Raw genomic sequence first — 17006 nt, forward strand, 5'->3', positions numbered from 1 at the left:
CACTGAGATACAAAACAGATCAAGTGCTCAAACTGTCCTCACAGTGAAAGGTAACTCCTCACAGTAACAACCACTGTCACACACTAACCCTGTCCAGCGATCAGCTGAGATCAGAGCTGACACTTGTACCTTTGCCACTGTACTTCCAAGACCAAAGAGACTTAGATGTCAGCAGATTCCCTTCAGCTTTACAGCTTGTTCAGTTATGGCAACAAGGACAGGGCCAGGGAAAAAGCCCCATTCTTACCATGCTTTCTTTTAAATAAATCAGGGCTCTGTGTTTCTGCAGTCTACGCAACATCTGAGTCCACGTGCAAAGGCAGCCCAGATGTTTCCACTCAGGATTATTACCAGTATTTGCAGGACTGTAAATCTGAGATGTAAATTTGCATCTTTTCTATCACATGCACATCAAATTTCAGGGCTTCATTAACAGCACTGTCTGTAACCTCACATCATCTTTTGGGCTGGTGGCTTTTGGGGAGGCTTTGAGACACTGATCGCTGTTTGAACTTCGAAGTTACCTCTGTCTATCAAAACATTGAAAGGCTTACTAATGTTACCTTCAAAACTCCCATACCCTAAATATTTTGACTGCTGTGTCATATATGCTCCTTGTTTGGAGGAGTGGTGGCTGAGTTACAAAGTTTTCTTTCTGCAGTACTCCATTTCTCACCTCAATTGTCTTTGAATATAGGTGTCTCCATAGCTTTAAAAATTCTAGTATGGGTGCCAAATAAAACAAGGCGTATCTTCATCTGGTCTGAGCAGTGAGTGAAACAGGTTTTAATGTATCTGCTTATGTCAGTGGTGAATTTAGCCCTTATAGGTTTTAGAATATGCTCTAGCAGCAGAAAGAATTTGAAGAATTACGTGCTAACTGCATTCTTACCCGAAGATCAAACCTGGATGAATCCAGCACATCCTTTTAAGATTCCTGGCAATTATTTTGTCTTTTCCCTTGAGTGGAGTTCCCTTTCCCTAATACTCAGGCTTTGCCAGCAGGTCCTGAAGGGCAGGTCAAGATTTTTTGTTGCAAGTCATTAAGAATGCAATGTTGCCTCTATATGGGTACTAAACAGGGTGCAACTTTATTTACAGTGTAAAGTGCATCACACAGAAGTTGTTTAAAACACACAACAAGCAGTGACATAAATGACAATACAGTACTGGGTAGGGAGGGGAGAGTGTTCCAGCAAGTATCAAAACATCATAAACAGCACTAATGTAACAGCCTCTAGTTTCAGCTACTCTGTCCTACCACCACATCTCCTTATGAAACATGTTGACTGGATTGATCCCGGGATTCCATGTACTAGTCACTAGTGTGAAGCTGGACTGCTAAAAGACATTCTGCAGCCCTGAAGTCTCCAAAAATGTCCTGCCAGCTCTAAGCACTGTCATCACCACTGGTGTTCTGCTCTGGAGATCACCAGGGCAGACTGAGGGCACACACCAGGGAAGCACACTGGAAAAGGGACCAAAACACGAGAGTGACATACAAACAAAGATCTGCTTTTCTCACCCAGGCACTCTTTCCTTTGAGAAGTCCTGTGTTGCTCCCTGCTGTTAAGGCAGCAATGAGGTTAAGGAACAAAGTGCCTACAAATGGTGGTGACTACAGGTTGAAATGCAGACATTATTTAATGAACACTAACTTCAGTCAAAGCTGTAAACATTGATGGCTGTGGAGCTGGGAGACAAGAAGATTGTTGCTACGTGCTAGCAGAGTCCATTAGAAAAAGAAGGTTGTGGGAGCTGAAACAACCAGATTGTTGCAGCTCCCCCTGGGAAGGATTCTACATTCACATTAATCTGATCCCCTAATGACTCCTATTCTTTACCTATCTGTTTTTCTTTTAATTGGCTGAAAGTTCTTACTGACTCACAAATTTGCTTGTTTCTTTCTTCTGCATTTCTGGTCTTGGGCTAACAGCCATCAATTATGTGTCAGTGTTTACTAGTGCCCTGGTGTGGGCTCATTTTGGTGTCATCCCACTTTCCTGTGTCCAAGTTCATGCATTCATAAAAGGAAGGTAAACCTATAACGGGGGAGGAGTTGGGCAGGTTGTGCACACTCTTAATCTGGAGGGTAACTAAGCAGGAATGCTACAGAAGGTAAAATTTATTGCTCCTTCTTCCCAGTGCTGCCTGCAAGTCATGCTTTTCTGTTATTACTGGGAAAAATGGAGTTTCTGATCAATGACTCTTAGGTTCTCACTCTAACATCTTCTCTCATAGATCAGACTTTTTGCTCACTGACTATAATTACCGAACACTTGACCTCAAAAAATGTGTGTGACTTCCATCTTGTAACCCCACCATGCTGCTTAATTGTAGGTAAATCTTAGCATCTCAATTCATTAGTGCACGACTTAATGACAGCATTCAGGTGTGTGTTATCCTCAAATGCAATGGGATCAACGGTTTGAGAAAAGAGAAATCTGACAGCCTGTGTGCTCTCAGTGTTTCTCACTCAGCTAAGCATTTTTGCCTAAGCATGTACTCAAAAGAGGCCTTTTCCAGTTGTCTGAGGGGTCTGCATAAAACAAATACAACTTTTCTGTAAGCAAATAGCAAAGTTTCACCTGTAAACATAACTGGTGCCTTCTCTCTCCATCTTAGGGGCAGTCTAGTTTTGGGACTCAAACCCTATGTATCAAAAACATTCGCCTAGCTGACAGCTGCTAGACATGTATTTCAGAATTTACTCAAGAAAAGGATGGTGGTGAGTCCCACAGCAAGTGGGAAGCACAAGTTTCAGTTGTCTGCCTGCTTCCCACTGCTGGATCCTGGATTATTCAGCTTTAGAGCTACACCTGAACTGCCCATAATCCAAAAAGCCTTGTGGGCTCAACTTTGTCCATCGTTCCCTAAATGACATGATGTTCTCTTATCTCTTTTACATTTTTGACTATTTTACCAATAAATCTCAGGTAAAATTCATTCTGATGCCTTCTATTAAGTCACTCACCAATGATGTTAACGTCACATAATATACATTACAGAATCTTCTTCTTATGCCCACCAGAACCTGTAGTTACAACATGGACTTTATCACATGTATTTCTAATTTACATCAACATGAGTTCAGAAACAGGCCCATTGCAAAGTTTAGCAGCTCTGTTAGCCTTGCTTAACTATTCTTTACTGTTGAATTGCTGGACAGCAGTATGATCTGGCAGATGGTAACCAGAATTGCCACATTCTGTTTAATCACAGTTGGCAGTATAATATTGTTTGATTAGCTTACTACATGTAAGAAATGAGAGGGACTTCACTTTACACAACCACTTCCTCAGTGGACAGTAGAAATCTTAACGTTTGTATGTGTATGTTGCATGTGTAGCAGCATATATTTGATAATACTTTTGTAAATGAAAAATACAGAGGATTTCTTTAAAAATGAAAAGGTATAGTAAAAGTGTATCACAAAATAAAATACAAAACAAGGGAGCTGGGGGGGAGGTATGCAATGGATTTGATTTACAATGCATTAGATTCCAAGCCCTGGTGCCTAGGCTGAAGAAAGATATCTGAATGTAGAACTGCTGCTCTGATGTTAAAAGGGGTAGAATCCAGCCTTCCGTTTCCTGTGTAAAAAAACCCCAAAGAAAATAAAATCATATTACTGAACATACCAAACAAGATCAACAGTGAGGCACAAGAGGATGGTGTCTGAAGTACACCAGGATTAGAGTGCAAAAGCTCAAGGCAGCCTATTGAGCAGGGAAGTGGGGGGGCGTTGGGAATAGAGATACCTTGCATTTAATGTAAATCATGACTCATCACAGGGTGGCTTGGGGCTAATCCTGTCCTGGATGCTGATAAAAGCTTTGGGCCCTTTCAGCTTCCCCTTATAAATTACACCTAGTTAACCTGCAACAGCAAATCTTTGCTATCATGGCACCTACTCCTGTCCTGGCTGTATTGTTTTTGAGTCCTCAGAATAGTATTGTACCCCATAAAGGCCCACCAGTGCTGAAGCCAGAGTTTAACAAAACACCAAACAGATCTCAGTGCTTGATTCTGTCCCCTGCCCTCCACCCTCCCAGTTCTGTGTGGAAAACTTCCTCTCAAACAGCTCCTGGATGGATGAGCTGCTGGACTGCAAGCCTGTAAGGTTAATGATCCACCTTCTTTCAGGCTTCACAATGCTGCACAGAGCTGTGGATTTGGACAAAGGAACCCCAAAACCAACATGAGTTCAGTTTGGTAACAGACTGAAACTTTACTTTGCCTCAGAGATAAACTCTGTTTCTGGCTGCTAAATCCACTGGATTTGGGCTTCTCTGCTTCATGTCCTAAATGGAAATACTACCAGACTTTAGATGTGTAGCTTGCAGTCTAAAGCAGGATACTGTTAGTACATTTAAGTTGCTTCAGTTAGGCATATATAATCACAGCTGACAAATGAAAACCATTCATTCTGGACAATGTAATTTCTCAAGCATCTTTTCTGCAGCTTTAAGATACACAGTGTATCAGAAAGACAGGGAAGAATGTCTGTCACTACCTGTCCAGAAGGAAGACTAGAAAAAATGTACAATTTAACAGGCTTTGTCTGTATCCCAGAGAAAAACACTAATATTCAGCTGTTATTTATTTAACTCTCTAGGATAATGACCAATGCATTCAATAGGAGCCTATGTGAGTTGAGGTATAAATATTTTTATTAGCATGTGTTTCATGGCTTCATTAATATTTCATACATGGAGCAGGAGAACTTATGCTGTATATTTTGTTATTATGTCTGATTCCTGACCACAACAACATCATCACCATTCCACCTGCCTCCCCTCTTCAGGATTGTAAGTGGGTCTTAACGGCAGCATGAAATGAAACAGGTTTCCAGAGAAAAACTGAGTCCTGTTCAGGCTGTCCCTGAAGCCAATCACCCAAACTTCACAAGCTAACTTCAAAAAACCAAAGCTACAATTAAGACTTATAAATGCTGCCTTGCATGTTGATGGGGCTCACTGATTTGAAAACATAGTCCGCTATTTGCCGCATTAGACATGAATCAGCAAACCAAAACACAAGCACTGGTAACACTCTTCTAAAAGAGAGCACATATGAACCAGATCTAAGACCAGTCCTTGGGGCTCTTGATACATGCACTGCACTGCCAGATGAACTGGGACTTGACTCAGAGGCACTGTGTTCAAATGATCACACCGCTCAACACTAGGTGTAAAATAGTAAAACTATTATTTATAACATCTGTGGCATGACCCTAATCTTAAACCTGGACCCACCTGAGGTACATGCAGTTCAGAAAGAACACTTGTACACAGTAGGCCACCCAAATTTCCTGAAGAACATTCTGTACTACACCACAACGAACACTGTCATTTGCATCATTAGAAATAAGGCTAAACCTTGCAGGTTTGCCTGTCTCCTTACATGTAAATGTACCATTTTCTGAGCTTTCTAGAAGTCTGGCAGTCATTTTGCAGAGTAGTCTTTAAGGTCTTTCCAGGCTGTCCACAAATGACGAGCCATCCAACGACTACTGATTTATAGGATCTACATTTTTCTCCAAATGTGCAAAATTAATTGCACATTCTTCAGATTTAGTGTGATTCAGCCTAGCTATGGGACAGTGCTCAGCAACACTTACCTAGAGCAGTCATGTCCAGTCCATGATGAGGGACAATAGCACCGATTTGGTCGTATGCACTTCCCACCATTTAAGCAAGGCAGCTGGCAAACAGCTGCATAGAAATACACACACGTAAGAGATGCATTAATGAGCACACCCACAACAAGCTAAGGAACAAAGCACTGAAAATCCAGCCTGCACTATTCTGTTAAGAATGAACTACTCTCAAAACTACAATAATAAACATCAGCTGTCAGTCTGCCGTAAAAGACAGTTTGTTCTGGAAAGTGCAGCCTTAGAAGCACATCTCTGCTGTACGTCATTTGACCCTCTCTGCTGCTTTTGCCACCTGCTACAGTGTATAACCTGCATGAAACAGACAGTATATTATTTTATGTTGCCTTAAAAACTCTGTTCTTTCTGTCTCAAGTTGAAGCAAGTGGAGGAACTAGAAGAGCAGAGTCAGAAGACCAACAGGAGAGTAGGCCTTATTTCTAGGAAGAAAATGTGGGTGTTTATTTGAAAGGAATGTGATGGTTAAGCAGTACCCAGGACAAGCAGACACCAGGCATGGTAAAACAGTACAGAAAGTGGCAGCATAAACAGAGAAAGTAAAGGTCAGAAAGCCATTTACAGGTCAATGGCAGGCAAGCAGTAAGACTTTACACAATGGCACCTGTATAGAGTCAAGAAAAGGAAGCACAGAACATCAGTACATTCCTGAAAGAAACTGGACAGCCATAAGAGATGTTACTAGGTGGTACAGGACATGTGAACTAGAGAACAAACACTAGCCTGCCTGATAGGGTTGTGCCGTGCCAGCTGTGAAATGGCCACATCTGCACAGCCACATCCACACAGCCTAACCCAAGAATATCAAGTAACCAAACAAAAGTCAAACCTTCAAGTCTTCCTATCAATTTTGAGACTGGAAGACAAAGCATCATACAATTTACAGAACAGATTTAGAGATCACTTAGAGATGTCCTTCAAATGCAGACATTTGTATCACAGGAAAGCTGAAATACGTTAAGTCTTTTAAGCAGGTAATGCTGTATCTAGAGAATGGACCTAAAGATACCAGTGAGGACAAATGCTGCGCAATATTTTTTGAAGGAATATCTATCAGGAAACACTGATTAAAATGGAATTACAGGAAACAGAACTGAACAACCACAGGAATGCGAAAGGATACGGAAATACACTACTCTGATTCCTCCGGGCCAAACATCAACAAACAATGGCAGGAGGTTATAGAGATGGACCATCCCTGTGACATTAAGTGCACCAAATTTGCTGTGTTGAAAATGACTTCTGATTCTGGAATGAAGCATGTGAATGAAACATCTTTAGCTCTTTCTTTATGCACATCATTATTCCTGTGAGACCAGTAGTTAATCCAAATATTTCTCATTTCACTTTGCTCTGTCATGGCAAAAGGTCAAACCCAGTAGGTAAAACGAGAACTGGTTTAATAGCTTCATAAGCAGTGGTTATAAGCTATTATGAACAGGCTTTGGCACAGATGCACTTGTTCACTAGAACTTTTTCTTTAGCAACTGAAAAGCATATCAGCCTGAACAGATTTGAATTGCTGGTCCAAAATTGAAGAAGTCATTTATCCTCCTTTACTACCTATGCTGTTATAGTTGCAAAGTTTGTGAAATAGGAGAAGAAACGATACACGTGCTAGGCAAGTGTCCCTTTAAAAGACAGCAGTTCTGAGTGGCACTGTTCATTCTGGAATTTCAATTTGCTGAAGGACAGTTGGGTTTGCAGTGTATCACATAGCTTAACGCCCCGACTCACTATTCTTATCAGATGAACAAATAATATGAGCGTTCATTAACAAAAGCATGAAATCCTCCTCCAGTTCACCCAACCAGCCACTCCAAAGTCTTGCAGGAAGGCAAAACCGGGCTTTCACGTTAAGGTCCTGTCAACAATCAGTTAAGGTGCACCTGGACAATAAAAATACAGTGCACAAACCATAAAACAATTTAAAAAAATATTTAATATGAAATTAGATAATGATGGAAAGACATTTCAATCATCACTCAATTACTATGAGTTTTACTGTCTATTTACAGAGGGACAAGCCTTTCAAAAATTGGTTAGTCTTGATGTGGAACCATATATCCCAAACTTGGGTTCAAATATTATCCCTAACTGCAAACCAGCCTCATCTGACACAAGCTGACTTGCCAGAACACAGGTCTGGAGCCTAGAACCACTCCCCTCACTGTTTTGGTGTGCTACATGCCCTTCAACCTTGGTTAGGTGCAAGTGAGAGATCTAGTAAAATGCAGAGCGTGTTGCGTTTGTTCAGAGAATGTAGATGATACCTGATGTAAGGTACCTGCATACCATGTACACAGTACCTTACATGGGTACCATGTACCCATTAAACTCAGACATCTTTAAACAAATCCTTGCACTGCTCAGAACTCAAGCAGTAAGTGGGAAGCCCCCAAAGTAGACAGCTATGCGGTGAAAAACCTCTATAGTACCTGCAGCTTGTTTGTGAGTTGTGGTGATCTGCATGTGCTGAAGATGAAAAAAAGATTCAAACTCTTCTTGGAATGGACAATCTAGTTTTATTCTTCTGTTTGGAAATACTCTCCTCTCTGCTTTTTGCAGAGAGCACTCCTGTGAATGCTGTCTGTCCTTTCTGGGAGCAAACTCTTCCGAGGATTTGAAAGACTCATCAGGGACTACTTGGAAAATAGTCTGCAGCTGGGGACAGTAAATCCTCCAGGAATATTATTGCAGGCCTGGGTTTTCCTATGAGAAGCTTAGTAGTTCTACAGAGTCCTTAGTGAACTGTGCTAGGTATTGACAGCAGTCACAAAAAGTGAGAAAAAAATGCAGGTGAAAGAAGTTTTACCTATATGGCAGCGTGATCCAGTCCATCCAGCGGGGCAGTCACACTTGTAAGGGGCCACACAGCGACCTCCATTGAGACATGGCAGAACGCATATCGCTAAGGGGAGAAGAGAACCAGTGAAAAGAATTACCTCCATGAAAGCAAAGAATAAAGTGTGCAAGAAAAGAACTTACATTTAATTAGAAACTCTACTGTCCCTTGACTGTTTGCATGCAGTATCAGCAGAGCTGAGTAGCATCTACCCACAAGGCACGAGCAACAAATACAACTGGCATAACTGCCAGAAACGAGAAGGAATGATGACAAACAAATGCACAGACTGGTGCAGTTGCTAGAGTCCTTCAGATGCCTGTAGGCTCTGTGCTCACTGGAAATGAGCAGGGCTGTTTGCTTGCTTCTCATGCATAATGCCCACAGACACTACCCACTTCGTGATGGTGGCTAACAAACCCAGTTCATGCTTTAATTACAAAAAACTGGATTGTTTGTCGATTCCCTGGGGTCCCACAATGTAACATGCAAAACGTGTTCATCTATGCACTACCCATAGAAAAGCACTTGATCTGGGCCCATGAAAACATGCTGAGACAGGTGACACCACAAGCCTGCCATAGAAAGACAGCTTTGGTATAAGGCATTTTGGATGCAACAGATTGGCTGTGGCTGGAAACTCTGGGGAGCAAACAAAGCAGCTACCAAGCAGCTGATGGCCTTTGGACTGAGCACCAATCAAGCTATACTGCTTCTGTGAGCAGATCTACACACTTGTCCAACGTGCACAATTTCACGACTTAAGCACCTTTACAAAACTGCCACCTCTACTACCCTAACTGAATGAAGTACTACTTGTGTGAAGATGCTCTAAGAAGAGCAACAGTTGAGCTGGGTCTCAAATTTGGACCCCTAAGTAGCACTTCCAATGGAGTTTCATACTGGGAGGGTGGATGGGGGGCTGTGGGGGACTGGTGCAGGGGTTCTTCCTTTTCTGCTGCATAGCAGAGGTCAAGCTGAGCAGGTACAGTCAGCCTGGATACGAAAAGAATAGCGGACTTCCACAGAGCTCACAGGACTAAGCCATATCAACAGTAATTGTCTATGTCATTAAACTAGTAATGCCTGTTTCTTAGAGTGGTCAGGCCTCTCTCAGGAAGATGAATCTATCTTGCTATCTGTGAAATGCACTGTGAACTACTAGGTGACCGAATTTTGTCAGAGCTGAGTGGTCTCAGTGTGGCCTGATCCCGACAGATCATAGGATGGTTTGGGTTAGAAAAGACATCTCGTCCCAGCCCCTCTGCCATGGGCAGAGACACCTTCCGCTAGACCAGGCTCCTCAAAGACCCATCCAGCCTGGCCTTGAACATGTCCAGGGATGGAGCATGCACAGCTTCTCTGGGCAACCTGTGCCAGTGTCTTGCCACCCTCACAGTAAATAGTTTCTTCCCAATAACTAATCTAAATCTACCCTCTTTCAGCTTAAAACCATTCCCCTTTGTCCTATTACAAGCCCTTGTAAAAAGTCCCTCTCCAGTTTTCCTGTAGGCCCCCTTTAGGTACTGCAAGGCTGCTATAAGGTCTCCTCAGACCCTTCTCCAGGCTGAACAAGACCAGCTCTCTCAGCCTGTCTTCATAGCAGAGGTGCTCCAGCCCTCTGATCACCTTCATGGCCCTTCTCTGGACTCCCTCCAGCAGGTCCACGTCTTTCTTATGCCAAGGGCCCCAGAGCTGGACACAGAACTCCAGGTGGGGTCTCATGAGAGCAGAGTAGAAGGGGAGAATCACCTCCCTTGACCTGCTGGCCATGCTGCTTATGATACAGCCCAGGAGACGGTTGGCTTTCTGGGCTGCAAACGCACATCGCTGGGTCATGTTGAGCTTCTTGTCCACCAGTACCCCCAGGTCCTCAGGGCTGCTCTCAATGCAGTCTCTGCTCAGCCTGTATTGATACTGAGGGTTGCCCCGAACCAGGTACAGGACCTCATACTTGGCTTTGCTGAACTTCATGATGTTCACACAGGCTCACCTCTCAAGCCTGTCAAGGTCCCTCTGGATGGCAACGCTTCCCTCCAGTGTGTCAACAGCACTACACAGCTTGGTGTTGTCAGCAAACCTGCTAAGGGTGCACTCCATCCCACTGTCCCTGTTGCTCACAAAGATGTTAAACAGCGCTGGTCCCACTACAGACCCTTGAGGAACACCACTCATCACTGGTCTCCACTTGGACATTGAGCCATTGACCACAACTCTTTGAGTGCAACCATCCAGTGGTCCATCCATCAAATCCATGTTTCTCTAGTTTAAGAGACAAGGATGTTGTACAGGACAGCATCAAATGCTTTGCATAAGTCCGGGTAGATGACATCAGTCACTCTTCCCTTATTCACCCATACTGTAACCCCATTGTAGAATGCCACCAGATTTGTCAGGCATGACTTGCCCTTAGTGAAGCCATGTTGGCTGTCAAAAATCACCTCCTTATTTTCCATGTGCCTTAGCACAGTTTCCAGGAGGATCTGCTCCATGATCTTGCTGGGCACAGAGGTGAGACTGGCCTGTAGTTCCCTAGATCTTCTCTTCTTCCCTTTTTAAAAATGGGGGCTATGTTTCCCTGTTTGAAGTCAGTGGGAACTTCACTGGACTGCTACAACTTCTCAAATATGATGGATAGTGGCTTAGCCACTTCATCTGTCAGTTCCCTCAGGACATACAGATGCACCTCATCGGGACCCATGGACCGGTGTACCTTCGGGTTCTTTAAATGGTCTCAAACCTCACCTTGTCCTACAGTGGGTGGTTCTTCATTCTCCCAGTCCCTGCCTTTGCCTTCTGCAACTTGGGACAGTGTGGCTGAAGAGCTTGCTGGTGAAGACCAAGGCAAAAAAGTTGTTCAGTACCTCAGCCTCCTCCACATCCTAGGTAACCAGGTCTCTTGTTTCCTTCTGGAGAGGACCCATGTTTTCCTTAGTTTTCCTTTTATCACCAGCGTACCTGTGGGAGCTTTTCTTGTTGCCCTTGATATCCCTGGCCAGATTTAATTCTATCAGGGCTTTAGCTTTCCTAACCTGATCCCTGGCTGCTTGGACACTTTCTCTCTATTCTTCCCAGGCTACCTGTCCTTGCTTCCACGCCCCGTAAGCTTCCTCTTTGTGTTTGACTTTGTCCAGGAGCTCCTTGTTCATCCGTGCAGGCCTCCTGGTGTTTTTGCCCGACTTCCTCTTTGCTGGGGTGCATCGCTGCTGGGCTTGGAGAAATCTGAGTATTAACCAGATTTCTTGGGCCCCTCTTTGCTCCAGGGCTCTATCCTATGGGTCCTCTACCAAGCAGATCCCTGAAGAGGCCAAGGTTTGCTCTCCTGAAGTCCAGGGTTGCAAACTTGTTGTATGCCCTCCTCACTGCCCTGAAGATCTTGAACTCCACCATTTCATGGTCACTGCAGCCAAGGCTGCCCTTGAGCTTCACATTCCCCACCAGCCCCTCCTTGGTGGTGAGAACAAGGTCCAAGATTGCACCTCTCCTCGTTGGCTCCTCTATCACTTGCAGAAGGAACACTTGGATCTGTGCTCAATGCTAGGACTCAAAAATCCCTTTGACTTCCACAACAGGTCCTCAACTTCAAATATTAAACTTATCTTTTCTGTTCACTGGTGCACCTTGTTTGACAAATAATGCTGGAAAACTGAGGCAGCACTAACCAGTTGTGGGAATCCTTTTCCTCTCTCCTCAATACCTATGCTAAAGTGAAAAAAAAAAAAAAAAAGAGAGAGCTAGTGCCTGTATCCGCAGGAAGAGTGATCTGGCTTGTCAGCTGTCTGTTCACTTTCCTCATACAGGAAAACAGGGTCTGAAATGGGCTGACAGAACAAAAAGGCTGGGGGCATAAAATATATCCTCTGGTCCTGAAGTATACATTAGAATATCATTACTAATGGTAAGGTAAGGAAATCAGCTGTGGCATACAAAACCCACAATTCTGCCAGACACAGGGCTCAGTCCTCTTCTGCTGACACTGGGATACACACAGGGCTGCGCTTGCACGTCTGGCTGTGGTGGTACTGAGAGGCATAGGAACAGCAAAAGAAGGGCTATGTGAATGCACCATGTAGGTGGAGTTTCTGTAAATGCAGAAGGACAAAACTTGCCAGATCTCTTCTCCTCATTCTGTATCCACAGCTAACTTGTGCCATGTGGAACTGACACTGCCACAGAGAAGACCTGAAAGCTGCAGAGGCAGATTCAGAGGACCATTGTCAGATGTGATACATCTACCTAGCAAAATGCTTGAACCACATTCCTCTCCAAGAACTACAGGAGGAGGTGCCACATATTTTTGTAGATCTCCATGTACACTCACAGCCAGGGACAGTGACACCACCTCAGCGACATGTTGGACACATGAAAGCTTTATGTCAAGGCTAAATACTTTTCTATCCACACAGACCCATGCCTAACTATGTGTGCAGTCATAAGGCTTCTCATACAGCAGCTACAGCAGCACGAAAGGGTTAGCCCTCTCAAATTCCTTGTACTAAAACCATCACAAAGAAGATGGGAAACACAGCACAAACCCGCATCCCCAGTGTTCCTCAGGAAATCTCAGAGAGACTCAAGAGTCAGATTTGGCTCTTTTCAATCAGAATAGATCCAGTTCTCTAACTATTCAGGGATCCAGGCGAGGCAAGACCAGGCCAGAATTTGTGGGGTACAGGTACACAGGTCAGGAAGGACAGCATGGAAAAGGTGACACAACTGTATTATTTGACCATTAATTGATCAGGTTTATAACCAGAGACTGATAGAAAAGGAAGCCAAGAAACAAATGCAGCCACCAGCAGAACACACATCTTTTCTGTTCCAGCCCATTTCCCCCCCTGAAACTATCATGTATTGCTATTAGAACCAGACTTCAGAGCACTGAAGCAGGCTGTTCTTCAACCATAGTGAAAGAGCACCCACAAACAAGATTGCATCAACTAAAAAAAGTGCTTGTTTTGGTTTGGAGATGTCAGGTGATGGTTTTTGGTCTAGAAACAAGCAAGAAGTTGGCCTTTTTACTCCCTCTAATTCATCAAGCAGAATAAAGCAATGATTTTTATGTTTTTCGTTCTTATGCCTTTGTAATTTTCCTACCTGGTTCACTGCATTAAATTCACTTGTCTTACCTACAACACACTTAAAACTATGCTTAGGGATGATGTACATACGCTCTTCACAGAGACGACCCATCCAGCCATTTGGACATGAGCAGGCATTTGGTCGCTCACAGATGCCACCGTTCTGACATGGGAACCGACAGACAGCTGAAAACAATAAAATTTCATTACAAACTCAAGATGGTTCATTAGAAGCATAATAATTCAGTATCTTGCACAGATCTGTGCAGTTGTAAAGTTTAGAGTAGGACAAACAAAGGTAGTGAATTATAGAAACATGGTTGTGATTTCAAGGGCTACATTGTTTTCTGGCTCTGTGTGTCTAAGTACTGTGAGCAAGAGTATGACAATATCAAGAGAATCAAAAATTGTCCGTGGCAAGAATGAAAACTTAAAAGTTTTTAGTACAGTTGGGTAAATTATCTGCATGATGTTTCAAAGCTGATGCTATCCTTTATCTGCTTTTCCCCACTCATATTTTAAAACAAAACAAACAAACCCACCCCAAACAAAAACTATTAAGCTTTTCTTCCTCCCTCTTCTAAACTAACTCTAAAATAAAATCAAGCTTTCTTCTAACCTTGGTATGAAACACCAAGATAGTATCATCTGGCATAATATAGGGTTTGTCAAAAGTAAGATTAAATGCTGTGGTAAAATGAGCAATTTTTACTGCACTATCATCCAGCATAAGGAGGAGTGACCAACAGGGTGCAACAGTGGCACAGTGAAACATTCACCTGTGGAACCCAAAGTGTGATTATAAACCTCAGTTAGCATTCACGCTGACTGGTGCTCCTTGGCTTGCACACCTGTAATAAGCCTCCGATCACGGCAGTGAGGAATTTGAAGTGGACTCTGTCACGTTAGCCCAATATGTTGCCTGGACTGGACAGGCTTTGGACTCACTGTTGCTTCTATAACACTGCACTGCATCTTGGCTACTACATGCAGGGAAACCTGGATGACTTTACAAAATCAGGTGGCAAGCTAAGTACAAACATGGTAGACTTAAAGATCATTGGAGGAAGTATAATCCTTGTCATGTTGGTGTACATAATATATACAGAAGATCAAAAATTGTGGCTTCGAGATGATACTACAGTACAAGTAAGTAATCAGACTAACTTCTAATTAGTGGTAGCTATGAACACAGAGTAACCACAGTAAACTCAGTCTGAACTGTTAATTGCATCCTATCTTTAATTAGTTACTAGGTGAGCAAAATGTGAGTTTAGGCTTTGAGTGTTTCATATCTTGTTCAGCGTTAGTATTAAATACAAACAGTGGTTTAGCACATGGAAACACTGTTCAGACTTGAGCTCAACATTGGAAAGAGTGCAAATCTTCCTCTGACAGAGCCAAACTCGAGTCACTCTTGCAGCTAACAGATCCAAGCTGCGAGCTGCAGCTTGGATCTGTTGAAATGAGGTCAAAGCTTTTGCCATTTTGTTTTTCAGTCTCAAGAGCCTTCTCATCAAACATCAGCTAATAATAAGAGTGGGAGGAGACCTTAGACCCTGGCAGGTTCAGAGAACTTGCAATATTTTAACAGGTTTTGAACAATTTCTGTTGTAAAGATAGCAATGACTATGCAGAGAGCTTGTCTCCGAGTGCTGACTAAAGTAGAAAAGTGTGCTAACCAGATGTCCTTTGTGCAATGAAATATTATGAAAGTTTAATCAAAAACCATTTAAAGCTTTATGTGATCCACACCACTGAAACAATATTCCATGAAAGTATAAAGGAATGGGAGTTAAAAGGTTTGTGTATAAATGATATCCCACCCTAAATTCAAAGCCCATGGTCTCTGAAATGTATTTTCTCTCCCTCTGTCAGTGGATAAGATGTAGATATTTCATGAGTTACAGAAATTGCTTTGGATGGCAACTCCATCCCGCTCAGCGATCCAGGATCTTGGGCAGAGGTAGGCTTTTCCTGGATTACTGCCCAGGCCCTGGTTGTGAAAACGAATAAGACAGTATCTCACTACGTGTGCACCTGTTACACACCAATTTAGGCAGGCAGAGACTTTGTGTCTGTAGTTGTGGGGATTATTCTTCACTCAACAGGTAAGACTACAGAAAGGCTTGGGGTGGGAAGTTAAGCTGGGATCTCATTCTCTTTCTATGCTATTGTAAAAGCAAGCATGGCAAATGCAGTCCTGATGTGCTGGGGAGAGAACGGGAACCATTAAGCGTGACTTCAGTTAGTAGTAGTAAATCTCACATCCATGGTATCAATCTCATCTTTGAGATCCTCTTGTAAATCCATACCTGAGAGTTATCTCCACAGGACACAAAATTATTGTGCTGCTGCAAGACAAACAGCGGTAATAAGGGGAAGAAATAATTTCTGATACTTGTTTTCAGCTTTGCCAAAAATCTTCCCTGTGGTTGCATGTGAACAATTTCCTCCATGCTTCAGCTGCCCTCTCGCAATGCTTTTGTTTGATGATGGGGTATGAACTTTTTGGTTGGCAGGTCCCCACACTACCATTCACAGTCAGCAAGGTGCAGGCAGAGGGCAAACAGACAACACAGATTTTAGAGCATTTCAGAGAGAAAAAACTGGTGTCAGACAAGCTGCGTGCAGCCTGCTGAGTCCTGCAGGTGTTTATGACTGGCAGATCCAGCCTAATACTTCTCACCCCTGAAACTCAGATCAGAATCTGGTCTGCAACCTCTAACCAGCAGTGATTCAGGCAAGTGCAGCGGTGGTGAGAGCTCTCCCAAAGAAGCTAACGAAGTCTGCTTTTTAATTATAAAATTTGCATTAACTAACCTGTTCAACCGGGCCAGAACATTTCAAGCAGGTTTAGAACGCATTAATAATCAACTCACAGAGCCAAAAACAAGAAATGCAGCATGAGTCACTACAAAGAGTGCTTTCATGTCACTTCTGATGTAGACCACAAAGGCTTGGGTCCTGTAGGCCTTTTGTTAGGCAAATCCCCCAAATGAATTGTAAAGCAGTTTTGAAAGATTATTTTGACATGTGTCATGAAAACACAGGTCTGTCCTCTCAGAAACATCTTTAGTCCTTTTTAGTTCCCTTTTCAGGCAAAAAGAGTGGGGGAAATTGTTCCTCTCCCCAAATACACAAAAAAGCACGTTATTTGTTCTTTGTTTTCCTACACTACACCTTGATCATCTGTCTACCTCACCACTTCATTTTTTGAAATATTTTTCCCTAATCTTTATTCCTCTGAACAGTCCCAGTAGACTCCATGGTGTTGCAGACAGGACACATGTTTGACAGTGCTTCTCAGATCAGCCCTTCCAGGTTCCTAGTAACCAGTGGCAAGAAGCCTCAGCAGAAGCCTACAGCCTTTGGCATAAAGTAGGGTTCTGTGTAACTAAGA

At 43.1% G+C, this 17006-nt stretch overlaps 1 protein-coding gene across 1 annotated transcript in view; it reads right to left on the reverse strand.

Annotated features, from left to right (window-relative positions):
• Positions 1 to 1066: 1066 nt before the first annotated feature.
• The window catches only part of SVEP1 (sushi, von Willebrand factor type A, EGF and pentraxin domain containing 1), a 128755-nt gene continuing 112815 nt past the window's right edge, over positions 1067 to 17006 (reverse strand). Inside the window, exons 47-50 of the mRNA XM_040580415.1 lie at positions 13694 to 13789; positions 8493 to 8588; positions 5624 to 5717; positions 1067 to 3593 (exon numbers count right to left, since the gene is read on the reverse strand). Of these exons, the coding sequence (XP_040436349.1) occupies positions 3563 to 3593; positions 5624 to 5717; positions 8493 to 8588; positions 13694 to 13789 (317 nt within the window). The 3' untranslated portion in view covers positions 1067 to 3562. The remainder of the gene's footprint in view (positions 3594 to 5623; positions 5718 to 8492; positions 8589 to 13693; positions 13790 to 17006) is intronic.

The sequence above is a fragment of the Falco naumanni genome, chromosome Z (genome assembly GCF_017639655.2).
Source record: "Falco naumanni isolate bFalNau1 chromosome Z, bFalNau1.pat, whole genome shotgun sequence".
In the NCBI taxonomy this organism is placed as follows: Eukaryota; Metazoa; Chordata; class Aves; order Falconiformes; family Falconidae; genus Falco; species Falco naumanni.